The following is a 23,957-nucleotide window of genomic DNA, read 5'->3' on the forward strand; positions in this document are numbered from 1 at the left end:
GTGGAGCTGCCTTAACAATTTTTAAAAATTTAAAAAGGATTTAAAAAGAGGTGTAAGTTTCAATAAAGAAATTATAGTCGAGCGTTTTGAAACCCAGCCTTGGAATGGGAGTGCGTGTGTTTCAATGGCCTGACTACTCATTAATAAGCAAAGGGACTTCAAGGAGTTTTACTTTTATTAATTCTAGCCCAAGGATATGCTTTAGTGATTTGAGAGAGAGGGAAGGGGGGGAGGGAGAGCAATAGACACGTAGGAAAGGCTGACTGGTGGCCTCCCACAGGCACCCCCCTCCAGGGATGGAGCCCGCACCCCGGGCTCCGTGCCCACCGGGGTCAAACCCGAAACCTCTCGGCCAGGGGCAGGTCTCCAACCAGCCGGCCCGCCCCAGGTCTCAAGGAGTGTTTGTCTCTTTCCTCATCTGCGAAATGGGAGTGACCTCCATCTCAAAGGCTGAGAGCTTTCACTGGGATAAACTCCTTAGCGTGGGGTTTGCACACCTAGGAGCCTCGGGGTGAGCAGGGGCCAGCAAGAGAGGGGACTGGAAGGAGTGGGCCCCTGAGGAGGCTCCGGGGACGAGGGCAGGGCCCTCGGGAAGCCCCAAGCCTGTGCTTTAGCCGAATCCGCCGACCGCCCGTGAGGGGAATGGGCGAGCGGGCCAAGGCAGCCTCAGCCTAGTCCCCACTCCAAGGCGCTGCCCTGTCACCCATGTTTCCATCCCACCGCGCCTCCCAACCCCCCCCCCTGCCGCCCCGGTTCCCGCTCCCGCCGCCCGCTCCCGCCGCCCCGCTCCCGGTTCTGGAAAGCAGACGCGCATGCGCGCTCTTGGGCTCCTGCCCAGCTTTCCACGTTTCACTTCCCTCCCTTTTCCGCAGCTCCAGCTCCACCGCTACGATTGGCCAGCCGACCTCTTCGCCTCGTCCAATAAACGCCGGGCTCTCGCCCCCGTGTTACTGGGTAGAACAAAACAAAAACAGAGCGAGAACGGCCGGAGACGCTCCGAGGCAGCGGCGGAGGCTGAGGGGGTCAGGTCAGCGGACAGGGACCCAGGGGAGCGGCGGCGGCGGCAGCGGCCCGAGGGGTCAGTACCGGCGCGACTCGCACGCCCGGGAGGACTGCGCCCTCTCCACAGGCCCGGCCCCTCTCGGATGCAGCCGCACGTTGGGAGGGGGAGGGGGCGTGGAGGCCGCGGCCGGGTCTGGTCAGGTCCGGGTCGGCGGGGTTGGGGTCCGGCCGCCTCCTCCGAGCCCCGCCGGCCCCGCCTCAACGCCCGGGGCAGCGGAGAGCCCACCCTGGCCCCCTCCTCTGGGCCCCGGCCCGGAGCGCGGCGGCGCGGGCCCGCCCCCTCCCGGACCCCATCCCCGCTTTGCCAGGCGCGCGAGGCGCTCGGCGGAGAGGGGCCCTGCTCGTCCCCGCGAAGGCCGAGGCTTCATTTTTATCGGGGGAGTGGGCGTTGGGAGGCGGGTTTCTAGCCTGACTGAAATCCAGCGGGGGAGGCGTGCGTCCTCCTCGCCCCCCGGCCTCCTCTGGAGCCTGCCGTAGAGGCGCCCCCAGGCCCGGCCTGCCCCGGGCCCGCCCAGCCCCTCGCCCCCGGGGGCCTGTCGGGACCGGCGGCGGGGGTCCCGGCCTGCGCCCGCGGCGGGGTAGCGGGCCGGCCGCTGCGGAGGGGCGGCGCGCTCGCCCGGCGCGGGAGGCGGACACGTGCCGGCCGCCGGCCCTGCGCGGACGTCGCTGCTCCCCTCCTGAGGCAAAGGGTCGTTTTTTGTTCTTTGGCTTTTTGAGTTTTTAGTTTAAATGAAATCTCCCGGAGAAGACAAAGACAGGAAGGGAGCCCCCTTTCTGTGAAAAGCATGCTGTGTGTGTTGCATTTGTCAATTTCGTGCTGCAACGTTCATGGGAGGGTTGTGTTTTGTTTTTTGCAAGAGCTTTAAAACGGTTTGCTAAAGTCAATATCGCCCGTCTCCCCGAGCCCCTGTGAGAGCTGGCTATGTAGCTAGCGACAGTATAGAATCTAATTAAAACAGGTAAAAATGCAGCTTCGTGTGGAAAAGACAGTCACCGCCTGTTTCTACTTATGTTTTTACTGTTGAATTTTAGAATTTTGGCATTCTTGCTAATGTAAGGCTTTTTATAGGAAACCACTATGTACTTTTCAAAAAAGGAACCACTACCGATGTGTTGTGAATTTAATTATTCGTATTTATGCCCTTACCCTTCCTTCACTGTAGGTTTATTAAATTCCCTAGTATCTCAGCAGGCGTCTTGGCATTACATTTCGATTGGTTTGTCTGTTGTAGTAATAGGAAAAATAGTTGCCAGGAGTGCAAAAAGAAATGACACTGGTGTTTTCTGTAGTGCTCGCTTTTGCATCATTGTGGTTAAATACTTTTAGCTGATTTTCTTTGGTTGCTAATTAGCTGTAATTGTAGCCCTGGAATGAATACAAATAATTTTCTACCTAACATATGGACAGAACTTCAAAAATTGTCCGAGTGGACTATCAGGTGTATTTCAGGGAATAGATTTTTTTGTGGGGGAGGGGAGCGGGTAAGAGGCCTAGGCTCTATCTTTTAAGGAGTGTCTTGGCAGTTGAAGACATCTGGGCATATGTTTTTGTGAAACACATTGTAGAAATGAAAACAATGTTTAATTTCAGCCTTAATTTTGTCTAACGTGTAGTTTTGTTTTCTTACTGAAACTTAATTTTGTAGTTTAGTATGAAGTCTGGAGGTTTAAATTTTTTGCTTTACATTTTCTTAATTTGGGGGCAAAAATCTTAAGGGTTGTTACGTAAACCGGGGTGGGGGGAACCCCACTGCTTTGAAGGGAGTAGAAACAGGGAACATAACTTTATGCTTCTCCAAATGTCTGTGTTGCTGTCAAGTGTGACTGAGTTCTTGATTGCATTATCGTTGCCTGAAGAAACAGGGCTATTTTTTAAAAATGATTACTTAATAAAAACAAACTTGGAACAGTATAGATTATAGTCATTACCTGATAATTTTCTTTGCCCAACTGAATGTCTTCTGTATAATAGTTTAAAATAACCATTTTTAATGTTTGAAAAGCAGTATTTAAAAATTTGATGTAATAATAGGAGTCTATGTTTTAATAAGGTTTTTTTTTAACCCTAAAAAAAAACTTCCTGTGGTATACTAAAATTTGGTATTAAATGTGTGCAAACAATGCTGGATTTAGAAGGTTTAGATTCTAATCCTGGTTCTTTCACTGAGCAGCCTTCTCTCTGTGGACAGATCACTTGCCTTCTCAGAATCTGTTTAGTTCTGTGCAAAGTGGAGTACTTATCTCAAGATTGTTCTGAGAGGTACATGAAATAATGCATGTAAAATTGTTTTTGAATTATAAAGGGCTTTGTAAACATCAGTTATGATGGTTTCATTTCCTTTATTATGTTCTGCAGGAAGTATTTTCTCAGATTATACTTGCATCAAGTATGAAAAGACTTTAACGTAACTCTAGTGTAAAAAAATCATACACACATCATATGACATTTTCACTTTACTGTGACATGTAGTTCATATACAGAAATGAAACAGATACAGCATTTTCAAACTAAAGGTTTAGATTTGCAAACTATTTTTGTGTGCATATCTATGTATCTCTTGTATATATTTTTAAGGTTATTTTTTCTCCTAAATCCGGAGTTTGTGGGAATTATGGTATTAAGAGGTATTTATATAAAATCATGTCTTTTTATTCAGAATAGAATTGGAGTGATGTCACCACTTTGTTAATTTCTGAAGCAACATGGTAGCATTTTAGTAGCCTAAGGGTTATATCATATTGAGAATATGATTTTAACAAAAGGTGTGTGTGTTTATTTTTGTTCTACAAAATAATACCCTTTTCTGGAGAAAGGGGCTATAAACTTGTAAGATGTTAAAGTAGTACATATAGAGGAATTTAAAAGGCAATTTCATCTTCCAGGAGGCATTATATATCATTATTCTAAAATGACATCTTAAAAAAAAGAAGAAAAAAAAAAGCCCTAGCCAGTTTGGCTCAGTGGTTAGAGTGTCATCCTGTGGAGTGTGGACTGAAGGATCCGGGGTTCGATTATGGCTAAGAGCACATACCTCGGTTCCAGGCTTGATCCCGGGCCCCAGTCCGGGCACGTGCGGGAAGCAACCAATTAATGTGTCTCTCTCACATCAATGTTTCTATCATTCCCCCCCCCCCCCCCCCCCCCCCCCCCGCCTTCCCAGTCTCTCTAAAAAGCAATGGAAAAAATACCCTCATGTGAGGATTAAAAAATAAAAAAATAGAATGACATCTACTGTTACGTTATGTGAGAAAAATAACCTTTTCTGTAGTTCATTAGTCATTTTCATTAATTTGTGCATTTTATGTTTTAAAGGAAGAGCACACTACTAGTAAAATTACTGTAAATGACTGGAAGGACTTGTATGTAACCTGTAAATACTTAAGTACTCTAAACCATTATTTGAAAAATATTTCCAGGGAGATTCTGAAATCACATTTGGTTATACCATCTGGCAATAGTTCTTGTGAAAATATATTTTGATAGTCTCTATATCACTGAGTTAATTGTCTAAATAAAAGATAATCGATTTCATCAAAACCTTTAAGCCATTTTGAAACTAAGGTCTAAAATACTGAGATGCTAATGTCATTGTACTTTTTCCTTTTTAAAATAGGTAAGATAATTTTTAAGTGTGTTTTTCAGATTATAAAAATAATACACTTGTTATGGAAATCAACTAAAAAGTTTCTCCCAATCTCAAAGTTGCATAACAGTAATTATGGATACCTAGGTGATGAAATGGCAGATCTATCTGCCTTTAGATATGTTGTAGAGTGAATAATAACACAGTCATGTGATATTCTTGATTAAACAAAACTCTGTTTGCATTTTGTAGTACTAATAATTCATGGGTAGCAAACTATCCAATATTTATTTATATCAGGTTAATTATGAGGCCTGTTATTCCTAAAGGATTGGAAGTGTGTGTGTGTATACTCTTTTAACTTGAAATAAACATATATAGCAATCTCTTTTAATTCCAAGTTAAAGGAGTAATTTGGCACATCCAGAAATAGGGACTTTTTTTTTTGGACACAGAAAAACTTGTCAGAAAGATTGGAATCAAATATTATTTAGGGTAAGCTATCTTTGAAAGTGAAGTGAAGTCTTTTTTAAAAAAAGAATTATGTGATTTAAAAAAATGTATATATTTATTGATTTTAGAGAAGAAGGGGGAGGGAGGGAGAGAAAGAGAGAGAAACATCTGTCAGCACTCCGGAGACCAAGCCTGTAACCTGGGCATGTGCCCTGACTGGGAATGGAACCCGTAACCTTTTGGTGCGTGGGAGGATGCTCAACAAACTGAACCACACTAGCCAGGGCGGATTTTTTTTTTTTTTTTTTTACAGTGTTATTAAGTAGATTGAATTTACCTTAATTATATCAGTTTGGAAAATATTGAAACTTTTTTTTTCTTTTTAAAGAAATAGATCCCAAAGGAAGTCTTCCATTTGGTAATTTAATCAGTGCACTTGAAATTAAGGAATAATGGACGTAGAAAATGAGCAGATACTGAATGTAAACCCTGCAGGTAAGTATTAATATTTTGAACCTTGATTGTATTATGAGCAAGTTTGAGGCCATACCAAATTTTATGAAAACATGGTATTAGAACCGTCTTTACTTTAAAAACCATCTTATTCATGCTACCAGAAAATAGGTCATATGTTGTTTTTAAAATCAAGTTTGTGAATCTTGTTTTCATAGAAATTCATCACACCCTTATTTTTCTGCCTATCCTTTCCCATTCCATATGTTAACACTCTTTATAATTAACTATATTGTGCAGAGTGGAGAATAGTGAACTTGCTCAGTAATACTTTCACATGAGCTAGTTAGTGATTTCTATAACATAAACTGTTACTGGTATCTTTCCTAACTAATTTATATTTTATAAATTACCTAAGGGTATTTTCCCTTATTTGCTATCATACCTCAATAGGACATTATTATAAAGATGGATTTTTGAAATAGATGTCCAGATGCTGAGTTATTTCAGACAACGTGAAATGTGTTTCCAGTTTTTAGAATAACCTTTGTGGAGAGTTCATTAGGGTTTTCAACTGTTCAGAAATTAAGAGCTTTCATATTAGTGTATTTTAAGTAATTGTTTGCTTATAATTTTATTAATATTGGAAATGATTCTTTTTTGTAATTTAAATATTTTTTACTCTTTAATACAGCTTCATTTTTTCAATGACTAATTCACTGTTGCTTACAAGTTACATAGTTTTATTTGATCTGAACACTTTGAAGTTGAAACTTCTTTGCCATTTTGTATTTATAAATCTGATTTCAAGAGTGCTAGAAAATGATAATAAAAAATTATTATAGTAATTAATGATTATTTTGGTGCTGCTATACACAATAGCTATATGGGTACTGTATTTGTTTTTTTGTGGGTATCATGTACTTCCTTCATTGAGGTGGGGATGGTAATAATACACTTTAAGATTATATTTCACATATAAGTAATAGCTTCTTTTAAAATACTTTTACATATATTTAAAATGTATTGGGGTAACATTGGTTAATAACATTATATAATTTTCAGGTATAAGATTATAGTTCTTTATCTGTATACTCAGTTGTGCAATCTACACCCAACATCTAGTTTCCTTCTGCTTATTTGACCCCCTTTACTGACTCCGTCTTCCTGCACTCTCCTCCCCTTCTGGTGGCCACCATTCTCTTGTCTGCATCTGAAGTTTGTTTGTTACTCTTTGTTTTATATTCCACATATGAGCAAAATCATATGGTTTTTGTCTTTTTTCTCTCTTATTTCACTTAGCATGATACTCTCAGGATTCCATTCATGTTGTCATGAATAGCAGTATTTCATTTTTTTATGGCTGAGTAATAGTCTATTTGGTGTTTATATTAGGATAGATTATATGATCTAAACAGGTGAAGATAGCATGCTTTCAGTAAATTTTGTTCATTAAAATTCAAAGCCTTAGTTTACTTTCCTTGATGATGTGAAAAGTAATCCTATTTAGTCATCATTTATTAGATTGAACCATATGAAATTGCTAATATGTGACCATGACTGACCTACAAAGATGGTAATTTTATGTGATTCAACCTAATGTAACTTATGACTATAATTGGTATAACAGTAGATGACTAACATACTTAGAATTTTCTTTCTTCACTTTCCTCTTTAAGATCCTGATAACTTAAGTGACTCTCTCTTCTCTGGTGATGAAGAAAATGCTGGGACTGAGGATATAAAGAACGAGATAAATGGAAATTGGATTTCGGCATCCTCCATTAATGAAGCAAGAATTAATGCCAAGGCAAAAAGGCGACTGCGGAAAAACTCATCCCGGGACTCCGGCCGAGGCGATTCAGTCAGTGATAATGGAAGCGAAGCAATTAGAAGTGGAGTAACTGTACCAACCAGTCCAAAGGGAAGGCTGCTAGATCGGCGATCTCGATCTGGGAAGGGACGCGGACTACCAAAGAAAGGTTGGTGCACACCACACCCAGACACACGTGGAAAATACTGTCAGGTTCTCGTACTGCACTTTCCTTGTTCTACGAGTGAGAGAAGTTTAAACAGTGATAACGTAAGATTTTGTGGTTTGTATATATTTCTTACATAGTACTAAATTGAGGATCATCCCACTTTTTCTTTGAGACTTTTTTCTTATTTGAATAGATACAGTTTTTTTGAGCAGAACTTTATTTTCCAGCAAAATACACACTGACATTTTTCACAGTTATGAATTGTGCATGTACTCTCTTCCCTTGCTTGAAAGAAATAGGGTCAGGAATTCATCATCCCTATTGTCTAATGAATCAGATTATGTCCATGTGAAGAATACATGGTACATAAATTTGATTGGTAATATTTTTCTCAGAATTTTAATGATATCATAGATCTGGTTCCCAGTTTTCTTTAGCTCTGTTTATCTTGGGTACTGGAATAGAATGCCTGTTTTACCGCTGTATCTCCAGTGGTTGGAGTAATGACTAGCTATGTAGGTATCTGTATGTAAACATTTGTTGATTGAGGGGGTCTGTCAGCTTTTGTCTGTGGTAGGATTTTGGTACAACTTGGTGCTTTCAGAAGCTCCCGGCTTCAACTCATAGCCTAGGATTCTTGCAAAATGTTTTTCTCCTCTTTCCAAAGTAGTTCTTCTTGTTGAATCGCCTATAGCCATGGTCGGATCAAAACGGAGCCTAGTTCTCAGGTTCTGTTTTGCTCTGGAGGCAAGGATTGTACTCTGGATATAAAATAAAAACCTCCAAAAAATACTGGCGATACTGTAACCTTCTTTTAAAATAATTCAACATATTGTACCTTGTCAAAACATTTCAGTAAGTTTATGTAGGAAAGCATCTTTGAAAGTTGCATTTATTAAACTTCTGTTCAGCTTGTATATAGAAGTAGAGAGAAATGGTCAGTGTTATTAATGCTTAAATAGCAATTTTTTGTAACATTGCTAGTTGCAAAGTATAGTTTAATATGTACTTTTATATCTAAAGAGTATTTGACTTTAAAACTTTTTATGGTGGTCACGGTGCTTCTTTGTTAATTTCTTCCTAATTGAGTTTTCTTTGCCACATTTTATTGGCTCAGCATAATTTCTTTTTGTTTTGGTCTCAAGAAATGTCAAATAAAATTTAGAAGTAAACTAACATCACCTCCTTTGAGGTCCCCAATATAGCTATTTTTTCTGATCTTTTTTTTGTTTTGGTTTGCTTTTGCTTTAATTAAAGCAGCTGCCTTTTTAGTTTTAACTTTATAAGCTATTTCAACTTGATGTTTCTATGTAGGTTATAAAATATCTAATTACTGAAAAGGCAGTGATCTGAATAAAAAGAGTCAAAGTATAACTCTCAAGTGGGGAAAAAAGCCTAACAAATTAAAATAGTTTTTTAACTATTATTTTAATTAACATTTGAACATATAGAGTTATCTCAAATTTTAACTGAAATTAAAATTTATGAACTATGAACTTTGTCTCTTTGCCTTCTCAATTTAAAACTTTTCAGGTGGTGCAGGAGGCAAAGGTGTTTGGGGTACACCTGGACAGGTATATGATGTGGAGGAGGTGGATGTGAAAGATCCTAACTATGATGATGACCAGGTATCAGTGTTTTTGCTTTTTTAATATATATTTAAATACTTACAAACTTTTTTGATCTCATGTTTGTAGTTTACTCATATGTTTGTCAAATCATATGTTCTATGCCTGTATTTATTATTTATAACTGTTAAGTCATATATATGATTATATATACTAATGTGTGTATATGTAGTGTACAATTATATATGTATATACACGCACATATTAATATAGGCATGTAAGTCATATATTTACCCAGAACCTCAGACTGTTAGGTTAATTTTGGATTAGGAAAACAAGATAACTGATATTAATGTATATTAATTTTTATTTGGTTTCTGAAGTGAATCAAAAATAGATCTTTACAAATTCACTTAAGATTATCAAGTTGAGAGTTTTTCAATAAATTCTTTTGAGTTAATTTAGTTTTTATAGTAATGAGAAATTGAGAAGAATATATATATTTTGAATATCATAAAAGACAGATATTAAGCTTCTTTTACATATTGCTGTTTAGGATGTTAAGTTTGGTAGTTTTGAAACTTGGATCTTTTTTCTAGGGATAGTGCTGAGAATATACATTTTTAATAGATTTTCTAATGAGTTTACATATATTTATCTTTTTACTGGAAAATTTCCAACTTATACAATAGTAGAATAGTATAATGAACCTGCTTGTATTTGTCTCCTAGCTTTACCAGCTTTAATAATTAGTACTCATGGCCAGTCTTTTTTTCATCCGGTACTTCCATTTACTCTTCCTGTTGTCTGTTCTTCCTCCTCACACCCCACATCTCTGGATAAAGTATCTGTATAAGACAAGACGTGGTAATGAAAATTTTAGATAGGAAGTTACCAGGGTATATGTTAGATTGTTTTTATTGTGTATTGTTTATATGTATGTTTTTAACTATTTTAACAGTTGGATATGGAAATATTTCTAAGAGAACATAAAAAAATATATTTTAAAAACAGTAGGATTCAAATACTATAGAAACTTTGCTAAATGTTCTAGTTTTAATATATAATCTTTCAACTTTATGTTGTTAGATGTAAGCGAGTCATAAGTTGTATATAAACATTTCAGGGATTTTTGCATAGGAGAAGGGGGATACTTGTTTTTGAAATTTCAGTTTAATAGTGCTTTTCACTTAGAGAATTTTTTGTCGCTACAACATAGATTTTTGTTATACAGACGTTTTACTATGTTAATACCAATCATGAAGGCTTTGGTTCCTATTTCATTTTTTAAAAATGTGGTTATAATGAAAACACTAGATATGATAGGAAGCCATCTTAAAGCTTTTTGGTCACTGATGGATTGGTTTTGTGAGAGATACGAAGAATTAACAAAAGATAATGGGGAGTTGGAAGCAAGTCATATTTGCTGTGATTGGTGGTTCTAATCTGTGTATTGGTTTATTATATTTAGATTTTGTAAAAGAACAGTGACAAACTCTATTTTTATATAAGTGATCAAAGCATATAGCGTGTCTTTTCCCCCAGAATTGAGATTACTAATCAGTTGGAATATAAAATTATAAAACAATTTCAGTTTATCTGAATATTTTGTTCTTTAATTTATAACTCTTCCCCTTCCCTTCCCAGGAGAACTGTGTTTATGAAACTGTAGTTTTGCCTTTGGATGAAACAGCATTTGAGAAGACTTTAACACCAATCATACAGGAATATTTTGAGCATGGAGATACTAACGAAGTTGCGGTAGGTTTCAAGTTGCAATAATAATTTATTTCATAGAGGAGAGAAAACACTATTAAAACATATCTAGAATGATCTTGGGTCACTGAGTAAGTTTAAGAATTTTCTTTTGTATAAATAAATTTCTAACTAAAAAATGGAGTAAAATTTCATGAATTTAGATTCTTACCTATTGGGATTAGATTAATTCTTACCTATGTGCCATTTCCTTCCCTGAAAAATGATACAACACAATGTTTTTATAATTTTTTAAATTACAAAGTATTTTTATAATTGATAGTTTATAAAATATAATTTTAACAATTTCAAGGCATTTATGGACCTTAAGCCTCCTAAGGGATCTCAGTTAAAAATGCCTAAGTTTCATTTTTTTGACATTCACTTCAATGTTTAGGATTAGGATACAATTTATCTTTGTACTTTGTCCAAAAAAAAAAAAAGAGAACACAGGCAAAGATTTGAAAAAAAGAATGTATACAGAAACCAAGAGAACAAATTGGTAATTTGTTATGGGAACATTTACTGTGTTATGGATTTTTCATAAAGTACTTTCTAAAAGGGGTAAAATAAAATTATTGGTCTAATTAGGATTTTACTGATTTAAAGTAATAAAATTGCAACTCTTAGAAGACTTTTTAGATTCTTTTAATTCAGACTTGGCTTTTTTGGTTGTCTGATACCCTGAAGGTTTGATATCTTTGGATTCATAGGATTTGAATAGGAAACAAATATTTGTTCAGTGCATTCCATGTGGAGAAATTTGTAACAGGTGATTCCCGCCCTTTTGAAGCTCAGTGAAGTGAGAGAATGATAAACATTATTAAAATACAATGTGAAACATTATATTATAGAGGAAGAATTTAAGTCCTGTGAGGGCAGGGACTGTTGAAAACCTGTTATCTAACTAGCATGGGACCAATAGTATGCTGTGTGTGTGTTAACTGAGTAGTACTGTGAGCAGAGTGTTATGGAAGCATAAAATGGAGAGTAATAGAGAGATGATTCTGAGCCATCTAGTTGCCATGGTAAGATGGCTGGAGAGGGTTTTTCAGTAAGGAGGAGTGTTGTGTTTAAAGGCATTGATTTAGCTGTTCAGGCTCAGTCCAGAAAGATGAACTGGAGTGGGAAGAGACAATAGGGACACCAGATAGGTGCTTGTGAAAATAGTAGTGGCATTCTTTTAGTAATATACCATGATTTAAATATTCTGAGAAAACTAAGTAAAAAGGAAGGCACTCCAAGTAACTGAGTTAGAATTTAACCTCCAGGGTCAAAATGACTACATTCTATTTCCAACTTTATTCCAGCTGTGTGCCCTCCCTCAGCAAGTACTTAATTTTGCTGTGCTTTGTTTATGATGAGTATGGTGATAATACCTCCCCTCAAAGGGTTGCTTGAGTATTAAATAAGATAATATGAAATAAAATGACTGTTGCAATGCCCGATACATTATAAGTAGTCAGTAAGTTTATTGTATTTTTAATAGGGAATTTTAACTTTATTTCAACATTTAAAACAATAATCCCACTTAAAAACAATGGTTTAAGATCTCATTTTAAACTTCATATGACAGTATAAAGTAAATTTTTGTGTGAAGAGAAAGTTTTGCAGAAAAGTAGAGTATAAGCAGCTCATGATAATATAAAATGAATTTCTCCATAAATGCTTATAAAGCAGTATTCCTAGAAATAATGTTAAGAGCTTGTAAGGCAGAGGATTAGTTAACTCCTAACACCAAACTTCATAATAATATGTGGTTTAAGAAACTATTTTAGGTGCAATTCACTTTTTTTTAATTGATTGATTTTGAGAGGGAGGGAGAGAGAAAACATTGATTTGTTATTCTACTTATTATGCACTCATTGGTTGATTCTTGTATGTGCCCTGACCTGGGATCGAATCCACAACCCAAGCAGCTAAATAGGGATGAGGCTCTAACCAACTGAACTACCCAGATAGGGATGTAATTCACATTCTTGAGTTCATTGATATTCATTGATAGTTCATTGAAGCTTGACGAAGTGGGTCAATATGTAATTTATATGCAGAGTAAGATATATTTATCCTATCCCTTAAAATATGACTGCTTCCCTGATTATTTCCAAATGGGGAGAGGTAATGATATATAAAATCTTGATTTTTCAAAAATAAAATACTTGTTTTTTGAATAGGAAATGCTAAGAGATTTAAATCTTGGTGAAATGAAAAGTGGAGTACCAGTGTTGGCAGTGTCCTTGGCATTGGAGGGAAAGGCTAGTCATAGAGAAATGACATCTAAGCTTCTTTCTGACCTTTGTGGAACAGTAATGAGCACAAATGATGTAGAAAAATCATTTGATAAATTGTTGAAAGATCTACCTGAATTAGCGTTGGATACTCCTAGAGCACCACAGGTTTGTATGGTTTTTCTTGTTCATTATCTTCCTCCACTACTCTTTCAGTTATAGAAATAATACAAACTCCTAGGAAATTTTTTTGATGAAAGAGGAAAATATGGTCCATATTTCCTGCCACACAAAAATAGCCCTCTTAACATTTTAGTGTATTTTCCCTGAGCTGTTTTTGTTCCCCCCCAAACAGTTTTCATCATACTATAATTTTATATCTTTTCCCCCAATGCTCTTTATAGTTTTTAGGTCACACTTTTTTTTCCTGTCTGTAAATTCTCTATTATATGCAGCTAAGCTGTTTTATGTGCTGGGATTCTTAAAAAATGTAGATTGTTGTTATCGAGGATTGAATTTGCTTACCTAATGTTTATTAAAAAAGTAATCATAAATAAGACTGCTCCTTTTTGTGGCGTTGTGAGAAAATAGTTAGAAAATTCATGGTTTATGCTTTTGTTTAGGTTTCTTTTCTCAAAGCCTTATACTTTTATTAGACTTAATACAGGCTGACATTATAACATGATTTTCTGGTTTGAGATTGAAATGTGTGTAATTGTTGCTGGTTCCTTGACCAAAGTCTTAAATCAAGGTAGGAGAGCTTAAACATTAATTTAGGAATAGAGTATAGGTAGGTTAATTCCTGAAAGCTGTGATTCAAACATGGACTTTTTTTTACACCAATACTCATACTTTAAAAAAATGATTATGTAAGTTCATATTTATTACAAAATTTTTGAAAAAATAAAAGCCAAAATGAAGAAAAGGGCCAGCAGAAATAATCACTGTTTACAATATTCCATTCTACTTTCTGTGGGTATAAATGTATAGTTTTTATATATCCTTATGTTTTTGTTTTAATAAAAAATGGATCGTATTGAATATGCTATTTGTAAACTCGATTTTCCTTACACCATAAAATGTAAATATATTTCCCTGTGGTCACATAATGTACCATCTTATATGTGTACCATTTAACCATACCTTTGGACACTAAAGTTTTTTCCAGTTTTTATAAGAAATAATGCTATGAACATACTTTCAGATAAATATTTCTACAAAAATATTTTTACACAACTTTTCACCATGAGATAAATTCTCTTAATCAGTTTTTTGGGAAAAACCTAGTCCCATTTTTTTCCAGATAAGGGATTTCTCTTGACTTTAAGTCATTGACTTAAGCATTTTGATCACATACTCTGTTTCAGGCATTATGCAAGGTAAGGTGTTGGGGATTCAGTAGTGAGCAAAAGAGAGGTCTTCCCCCCTTTGTCACTTAACTTGAAGGTTAAGAGGGAGTGTGTGCCAAGCATGATTAGTAGGTGCCGAAAATTTTTTTTGAATACTCCAGCCTGTTTTAGGTATTGACTATGTAGTTTAACCAGTCTCCATCATTTATGTATTTAGAAATTGTATTCTGTAAAGGTTTATTTTAGATTTTTTAATACAGTTTTTTTTTTTCTTATTATAGTTGGTGGGCCAGTTTATTGCTAGAGCTGTTGGAGATGGAATTTTGTGTAATACCTATATTGATAGTTACAGAGGAACTGTAGATTGTGTACAGGCTAGGTAAGTAAATTAATTTTCCTACTTAGAATTTCAAATGAGGGGAAAATGCTACAGGATTCTATTGAAATGACACATGAATTAATCAGACATTATAGACATCTATTTGTCATTTGTTTGTATTCTCCACTATTAAAACAAAACTGAGAGGTGGTTGGCCTGATATAATAGGAAGAGAACATTACTATAATGCAGAAGCTCTGGGTTTTAGCTTAAACCATTAGCTATCTTCATGTCAAGCCACTCTTTTCTGGGCCTCAGGTTCCTTATTTATAAAATGAAAGGATCCGACTTAGAGTATTTAAGGTCCCTTCCAGTTTTAACATTCTGTAATTATTTAATATTCTAATAAGATGGACAGTATTAACAAAGGAGCCCCATTTCCATTTTATTTTGTATTTTATCTGTTACAGAAATATATATATATATTTTAAAATATATCTTTATTGATTTCAGAGAGAGGAAAGGAGAGGGAGAGAGAGAGATAGAAACATCAATGATGAGAAAGTCATTGATCGGCTGCGGCCCGCAACCCGGGCATGTGCCCTGACCAGGAATCGAACCCCGATCGCCTGGATCCTAGGTCGACACTCAACCGCTGAGCCACGCCCAGCCCGGCGTAAAACTTAGTTTTATGTGAAGTGTTCCTTCTCAGGATAGGTGACTTATTTTTTAATAACATTAGGTTTTTGTTGATTGAGATATGGAAATAATAGAGATGAGAATATTAACATGAGAAGCAACTTTTAATTTTGCTTCCAGATTTTTATTTTAAACAGTAGTCTTTAAAAAGACTTGAATTTTATGTTGTTTTTTTCAACTTTACCCATGATTTGGTCAACTTGCATCATGTCCAAATGTCAAAGTTAAATTAATTATTTTTTTTTTTGTAGAGCTGCTCTGGACAAGGCTACTGTGCTCCTGAGTATGTCTAAAGGTGGAAAGCGCAAAGATAGCGTGTGGGGCTCTGGAGGTGGGCAGAAGTCTGTTCATCACCTTGTTAAAGAGGTAACTATTGGTTAATATCTTTAACTTAGTTTATATGTATTCTTCTAGGGAAATAAACTATGCCTTCTAGCTGGTATTTTTGTGGACAAAAATTAAGTCTTGTAGCTGCAAATGGAAAATTGAATAATCTCTGTATATTTGGCTTTGTACCTTTTCCTATAGATTATCCAATAATTATATAATTGTTATTAAATTTGTATGATTTCTTTGACTTAAAAAAGGAGACTGGGTTAACTTAAAAGGGCTTTTATGATTAAGCAAGCTCTGTATGAACCTCAAAGGAATGCATGAATTCTTTTTCTTACATTGGTATTTAAAATTTTCAAATACTGTTGAAATAAGATTTTCTCTTGTAGTTATCCAAAAAAAAAAAAAAACAAAACACTTTATATGAGCATTTTGAAACTCACATAAAATGAAAGGATTGGACTTAAGAGTTTTCTTTAGATTATAAATTATGAATTATGAATATAATTCTCAGATTATAAATTATGAGTTATGAACACTAGAGTAGATCATAGTGGTAGATTTTTTAAGGAGGTTCACTACCTGTATGCGAGCTTTCAAAGAAGTAATTTATTACATTAAAATGCCAGATTTAGTCTCTGGATTATTTTTTTTCTGGCAGTAAAATGATGATGTATGACAAGAAACTTAACAAACAAAAAATTAATCTTATTTGCATATTTTAAAGAAAATTAGAAGACTTATAGTTCATGTGATTCTAATTTTAGATTATAATCTTTATATGTGACTGTAGTTGTGATACTTAATAGATTTTTTTAATCCTCACCGAGGATATTTTTTCTATTGCTTTTCAGAGAGAGTGGATGGGGGGTGGGGGGAGAGAGAGAAAGAAACACTGATGTGAGAGACACATTGGTTGCCTCCCACACCCCTATGGGGGCCGGGGATCGAGCCACAACTGAGGTATGTGCCCTTGACTGGAATCGAACTCTAGACCTTTCAGTCCATGGGCCGATGCTCTAACCAGTGAGTCAAATGCAATTTGGCAAGAAAATGAAATAAAAGGCACCTGGATTGTAAAGGAAGTAAATTCTCTAGTCCCAGCTAACACGATCTGTATAAGGAAAACCAAATCAATCTATACAAAAAAGAAAAGCAAAAAACTAAACTGTTAACTAATAAATGAATTCAACAAGGTAGCAGGATATTGATCTTTCAATATACAAAATTCAATTTTAGTTCTGCACACTAACAATGCATGAACAGAAATAAAATTAACAAAATAATTATAAAATAAAAAAGATGAAAATAGAAATAAACTTATCAGAGGAAGTACAAGTTTTATACACCGAAAACGGCAAAACATTGTTGAAAGAAATGAAAGACCTAAATAAATAGCCCGTGTTTATGGATTAAAAGACTTAATATGATTAAGATGGTAATTCAGGTAGTCCCCAATTTAGGATGATTTGACTTAATGATTTTTTGACTTTATGATGGTGTGAAAGCTATATGCATTTAGTAGAAACTGTGCTTTGATCCTCACCTGAGGATATTTTTTTCCATTGCTTTTCAGAGAGTAGAAGGGAGAGAGAAGACGATGTGAGAGAGGGACATCAATTGGTTGGCCTCCCACATGCGCCCTGACAAGGGCCAGGGATGGAGCCTGCAACCCAGACATGTGCCCTTGGCTGGAGTTGAACCCTGGACCCTTCAGTCTGAGGGCCTATACTCTAATCACTGAGCCAAACCGCCTAGGGCACAAACTGTACTTTGAAGTTTGATTTTTTCCTGGGCTAGTGATATATGCAGTTTGATACTTTCTTGTGATGCTGGGCAGTGGAAGCAAGATGATTTTGCCTAATTGTAGCTAATGTAGGTTGTTCTGAGCATGTTTAAGGTAGACTGGGCTAAGCTATGATGTTTGGTGGGTTAGGTGCATTATATATATTTTCGACTTACAGTATTTTCAACTTACGATGTGTTTATTGGAACATAATCCCATTGTAAGTTGAGAAATATCTGTACTCTCCAAAATTAATATTTTGAGGAACTCCCAAACTATTTTATGGTATGTAAATTATCTCAACAAAAAATGGTCAAGATAAAAATTGAAATAAAACTACCCAGTATTTCAGTTTGACATTATTTGGATATTCATTTACTTTTATATGGAAGGATGAGTTGGACAAAGAGGACTTTTAGAAATGTATACATGTATTCGTAATTCATCATTCTCAAAAATTCATGGAACCTGATGGAAAACATTTAAAATACTTTCAGTTACATAACAAAGTTTAAAAACTAAGTCATATAATTTAAATAATAAATGTATTAATTATAGAGTAAAAATGTTACTCAAATGACATTAAATATTTTCTAAAGCATAATAGGAATTATAAGGATGTATTCTGTTAATCAAATTTTATTTTACTTTTTATGAAATATGTTTTAGAAGTATGAAATATGAAGTAGAGACACATGAGATTATTTTATTCAGTTAGCCAGCATTGAGCATCTACTAGATGCAAAGGTGATTTTAACAGGTAATGTATAGGGAAGAACATTCCTAGTTGACATTCTCAAGCCGAAAACTTTTCCCCATTTTCTCTGGGGCCATAGATGTTATTGTATAAATTTGAATAGGAAAGACAAGACTTGTCTCTTTAGCTGTTTATAACTGGAAGCTGAAATACTCATGAATGTTGTAGATAATGGGTTTCAAATCCTCACTTTTAGAGAAAAGTATATGGAAATCTTTACCCTGTCTAGTAAAAAAAACCCTGATACTTCATTTTTTTGGCTCTCAGTGCAATTTTAAGGTCATCTTGATGAAAGTGAGAGTTTGTGCCACTTCAAAAGTTCATTTGGAGACTTTCAGTTAGTGCCCTCTAGTGGTACTTAAGATCCCTTATTTTACAGGGAGCATTAAAAAATTATGGTGTCAACTCAGGCCATGTATGACTTAAGTCTATTTGTAAATCTCAGTGATTATTAAGACACACTGAAGTGCTTCATTTTCTTCATAATAAAGAACCAATTAAAAATTGAAGACTGACTTTTTGTATGAAAAAATTTTGTTATGATGGTGTCAAGTCTATATGTTCTTAGACAGCTGTTTGTAATCTATTTCATCATGTATATTGAGAATGAGGGTAAGTAAATCCTTTGACAAAGCACAATTTTTTTTTTTTTTTTAATATATCTTTATTGATTTCAGAGAGGGGAAAGGAGAGGGAGAGAGAGAGATAGAAACATCAATGATGAGAGAGTCGTTGATCGAGCCCACAACCCGGACATGTGCCCTGACCGGGAATCGAACCCTGATCGCCTGGATCCTAGGTTGACGCTCAACCGCTGAGCCATGCCCGGCCGGGCAGCACAATTTTTAAAAACAAGTTCTAACACATCTCAATTTTCAAACTTAATAGATTGATATGCTGCTGAAAGAATATTTACTCTCTGGAGACATATCTGAAGCTGAACATTGCCTTAAAGAACTGGAAGTACCTCATTTTCACCATGAGCTTGTATATGAAGTAAGTTTACTTTGATATTCCAAAGAGAATTGTGTTCTTTTTTAAAAAAATTGATTTTAGAGAGGGAAGAAGAGAGAGACATCAATGTGAGAGAGATACACAGACCAGTTGCCCTGACCAGGGATCAAACCCCTAACCTACATATGTGCCCCGACTGAGAATTGAACCTGAGACCTTCTGGTGCATGGGGAGACAGACTAACCAGCTGAGCCACACTGGCTAAGGCTCTTTTGTTCCTTTTTGTACTGCAGTGACATAATGCTTCTTTAATAACATACGTTTTTTTCTTCTTCTGAAAATCAATGAAAAATATCCTTGGGTGAGGATTTAAAGCAAATTAACACTAATGGAGAAAGTTGCTTCTAAATTTTTATGATGATTATGGTTACATATTAAATGGATCTGATACATTTTAGGAGCATTTTCTTATATGAACTAATGACCAAAAATACATTCATGCATTCATTCAATTTTTAGGCCATTGTAATGGTTTTGGAGTCAACTGGAGAAAGTACATTTAAGATGATTTTGGATTTATTAAAATCCCTTTGGAAATCATCTACCATTACTCTAGACCAAATGAAAAGAGTAAGTATAACATTATTTTGAACAGTTTTTAGCTTATACCTTAAATATATGATAGAATACAGATGATGAATTAATGACATTTTCCTTTAGATATGTTTAGTAGTATTATGTCTATAGTTTTTTGTTTTTTTAATGGCAATGTTTACGTTTGAGTCTCTTGCAGCCATTTCTTGGAAAGTAACACTTCAATAGGTTTTTTTTTAACCTGTGTTTTTAAAAATGTGATTGTTCTTCCTCAAGGGTTCGATGGTTTCTATTTTATATCTAGAGAGAAACATGAACATTTAGCAAATTATACTTTAAAGTACTTAATTTATTATTATTTAAAATTGTATGCATTGCTATTAAAGTGTGAGTGAAGTTCTTTCTTGACTTATTTTTTTTTTAAATGTAGTAAATGTACTATATAGAGAAGTAGATGGGAAAGAAATGTGTCTAATATCTGATGTCTGCCTGAAGATCTTTTGAGACAGCAGTTTTAACTTAAACACCCTATAACAAATGTACCTATTACCTGTATTTTTCAAGGTTCAGACTTGACTTTAGTCTTATTATATGAACATTTGGCCTTAAATATAGCTTGATGACAGTGATGAGTTGTATGGCATTATGTATTTTATATGGGCTAACAATTCTGTATACAATTTCATTGTTTTAGGGTTATGAGAGAATTTATAATGAAATTCCAGACATTAATCTGGATGTCCCATATTCATACTCTGTGCTTGAGAGATTTGTAGAAGAATGTTTTCAGGCTGGAATCATTTCCAAACAACTCAGAGATCTTTGTCCTTCAAGGTACTTTATTACTTTCTCAACCTAAAATACTGGGTGAGGTGCTTGGGAAGGCTAAGCTAATTTTTTATCATTCCAATTCTGTCAGAAAAATAATACTATCTTACCTGGAGCACTCAAGTGTGAAAATCATCTATTTTGTGTTTATGGAGAAACAAGGGTGAAGCTTATTTTGCCCCATTGTGAATCTAAACTCATAAAGCCACTGGAGGGAAGCTAATTTTGTGGAGCAGTTTTGTGTACCAGGTTCTGTTCTAAATAGTTTAAATATTATTTCAGTGTAGATATTACCATCAATAAGATGAGAAAATTGAGGCTTAGGGAGGTGTAATGTACCTTTTCGAAGGTCACACATGATAGAGGCCAAGGATGAATCCAGACTTTTTCTGGCTTCAGAGACCTAGGATCATTCCTGTACCTTTTGCTCCTTCACAGAATGGAGAAATGGGGCTAATTGGATCTGACTTTATATTTGTGCTACTAGGAACGAACTCTTTAGTAATAGCTTATCTTATGTGGGTCTGTTTTATGTACATTTTGTTTTTACAATTTTTATCAAAAATTTCCTAAGCTTTGTGTATTTTTATTTAAGTGTATTGTGAGTGCTAAATCTCAGAAAAGTACTTCTTGGTGTAGTGTCCCTTGTTCTAGAAAGTAGAAACCATTAAGAGAGAAGGAAAAGATAACAGTGGAAGATACAATTTAATGGCTTTGATAAAAATATTTGAAAATGTAGGTCTCTGCTTGGTGATGGCACCCTTTACGTACTGATGTGCCAAGCAGTATATACATCAGTAGAACTGTCAACTTTGTCAAGACTTCTTGCTACTTACTGCTTTGTTCCCCACCTTGGTCTCCTAATACCATAGTGTGTGCTTTTATGTTCACAAAAATATAGTTGGTTTCCAGTTAGACTTAGTATGAAAAGGAGACAACACCCTGGTATTGGCTTTTTAGAAGTTTCAGCCTCTGTTCAAAGGTCTAACTGGTTATTTGTTACGCTTTATTCTCATTTGAGGAGATACCTAAGCTTCTTATAGACCCACACCATAGAACTTCGACTCTTACCCTCTCTTCTCCTGCTTATTTAGTTTGTGACGTGCACATTTGTGTATGGCCTCAAGTATCTGTGCATGTTGGTTTAGGGTCAGCGAATAAGGGCTGATTCTGCCTAAACTGTTCTCCGCTTATTGCTTTAGGCTGCTGGTCAACTATTTCTCATGGGTTGTTGCTACTACATGTAGCTAAAATGTGGTTACAGTACAGAGCAAGGCCGCTTGAGTTTGAAATAGCATGAATCCCAAAATGGGGCACAGACTGGAATTAATTTGATTCTGATTTAGTTTTTCATACTCGGGTTAAAGCTTTTTTACATCTGAAAAAAATTTAAAATTTTAAACATAGATATTTTGATAGGTTGCGTAGGTCTAGTTTGCATAATTCCAGATTATATTGTTCTTTCCTATTTGGTTTACTGTTTAGCTTTCAAATAATATTAACAGTAGAAATATTAAATTTCTAAATAGCAATGTTTGCCTTATATTTTAACTTTTTTAAAACATGACTCCCTTTCAACAGTGAACTTATTTCAATAATTAAGCTTTTATTCAACTAAAAACTGCTCAGATTAGCAGTTCATTTGATATGCTATATTCTAGGATATATATAGAAGGGAAAGAGTCCTTTTCAGAAGATTTAGAGGCCTACTGATTTTTCTGTTTTAAACAATACAACCTTTTAAAACTTAATGGATAACCAGGAAATACCAAGTTTTAAATTGTTTAAATTGACTGTAGTCAGAATTTGTATGTGTTTTCATGTTTATGTTTTTTGCATTACAGGGGCAGAAAACGTTTTGTAAGTGAAGGAGATGGAGGCCGTCTTAAACCAGAGAGCTACTGAATATAAGAACTTTTGCAGTCTTAGATGTTACAAAAAAAAAACCAAACATACCTGAATTGTAAGAGTTGTTAGCACAGTTTCTTTTTTTTTGTTTTTTTTTTTTGTTTTTTTTTAGGCACTTGTTTTGGGTACAAGGCATTTCTGAAATTTTATAGACTTAAATTTAAGGGGGATTTTTAAAGCAAGTGTGTTTTTTTTTGTTGTTTGGGGTTTTTTTTTGACCGTGTAAAGGAGGGACAGAAAAGTAACCACTTCTTGAGTGGAATGTTCTCATAAGCTACCTTTTGTAAGTGCCATGTTTATGACATAATCATTCCAAGTTTTGCATTGATGTCAGATTGCTACTCCTTTCTTTCAAGGACAGTGTTTTTGTAGTAAAATCACTGGTTTATACAAAGCTTTATTTAGGGGGTAAAGTTAAGCTGCTAAAACCCCATGTTGGCTGCTGCTGTTGAAATACTGTGCTTTGGGAGTAAAAAAAAAGTTATTTGTCTTAAAGAATTTTAAGAAAATGAGTTAGGAGACTTATTCATCTTTCCAGGGAACATACTGATTGGTCTTAAAGACTAGACAGTTAGGTAAATGGTGGCTGGAACATCTATTTTTCTACAAAACTGGAAGAATGAACCCGGTTCTAGAAGAATGTATGACAAAATAAAACATGTGAAGCAGTATTGAGTCTTTATTGGGAGTACATTTGTTTCAGGTTTTTAAAAAGAGTTTTATTTCACATAGCAAATTTAAAATATAAGGGAGTGTATTTGAACCTAGTGAATTTGTTTCTTACAAACTTAAAAGTACAATAGTATTTATTTTAATATTGTACTTGGGAAATGCATGCACACTTTAAAAAAAATTATAGCCTAATGAAATTTCTAAAATACATACTACTTTTCATCCTTCTTAAGTTCTATTACCAAATAATGTGTCTTACAAAATATTCTTCAAGAAACTCAGTTTGGCGTTTATTCAGTGTCTGAGAAAATAGTAGCTACCAATAAATAAATATCTAAAGAATGATCACATTTCTAACTTCTTTTGCAGAGCCTTGATTACTCAGCAAGGCTTTAAGGTCTGTGGTAATTTAAATTGTCTGTTACTGTCTGCAGCCAACGAATCAAGAATTATATTCAGAATTTACAAAGGTATTTTTGGGAATATACCTATTACAGGTTTCACTACAGTGTTTTAGAACTAACACTACAAGTTGAATTTCATGTTTACCTCATGGGCTCTTTTAAGTCCACATTACTTTCCATTTCTAGGATTTTGATACCTGGATGATAAAGGTAGCAAGTAATTCATTAAGTCCTTAAAATCAGTGTAATTAAAAGCTCAGGTGAAGGTT

General features: G+C 35.3%; 1 protein-coding gene across 5 annotated transcripts; it reads left to right on the top strand.

Annotated features, from left to right (window-relative positions):
- The first annotated feature begins 937 nt into the window (after window positions 1-937).
- On the top strand, window positions 938-23,931 carry PDCD4 (programmed cell death 4). 5 transcript variants are annotated; one of them, XM_081157817.1, is made up of 12 exons: window positions 938-1,027; window positions 5,488-5,594; window positions 7,232-7,534; window positions 9,068-9,162; window positions 10,750-10,863; window positions 13,032-13,253; window positions 14,716-14,813; window positions 15,704-15,818; window positions 19,217-19,324; window positions 19,802-19,912; window positions 20,571-20,710; window positions 22,549-23,931. In XM_081157817.1, exons 2-12 carry the CDS (start codon window positions 5,552-5,554, stop codon window positions 22,607-22,609), a joined length of 1,410 nt encoding a protein of 469 aa, XP_081013943.1. In that variant the 5' UTR covers window positions 938-1,027; window positions 5,488-5,551; the 3' UTR covers window positions 22,610-23,931. The 5 variants fall into 5 exon arrangements, with proteins under 5 accessions (XP_081013943.1, XP_081013946.1, XP_081013942.1 ...); XM_081157820.1 differs by having other exon boundaries at window positions 7,274-7,534; XM_081157816.1 differs by having other exon boundaries at window positions 942-1,078.
- The last annotated feature ends 26 nt before the right edge of the window (window positions 23,932-23,957 follow it).

Source organism: Miniopterus schreibersii (genome assembly GCF_964146895.1).
Source record: "Miniopterus schreibersii genome assembly, chromosome: 14".
NCBI classification, from domain to species: Eukaryota; Metazoa; Chordata; class Mammalia; order Chiroptera; family Miniopteridae; genus Miniopterus; species Miniopterus schreibersii.

Coding starts and splice junctions, on each gene's coding strand:
- PDCD4 (XM_081157817.1), top strand. CDS start 5,552: ATGGACGTAGAAAATGAGCAGATACTGAATGTAAACCCTGCAG. Junction 9,163..10,749: donor CTAACTATGATGATGACCAG/GTATCAGTGTTT, acceptor TTCCCTTCCCAG/GAGAACTGTGTTTATGAAAC. Junction 10,864..13,031: donor GAGATACTAACGAAGTTGCG/GTAGGTTTCAAG, acceptor TTTTTTGAATAG/GAAATGCTAAGAGATTTAAA.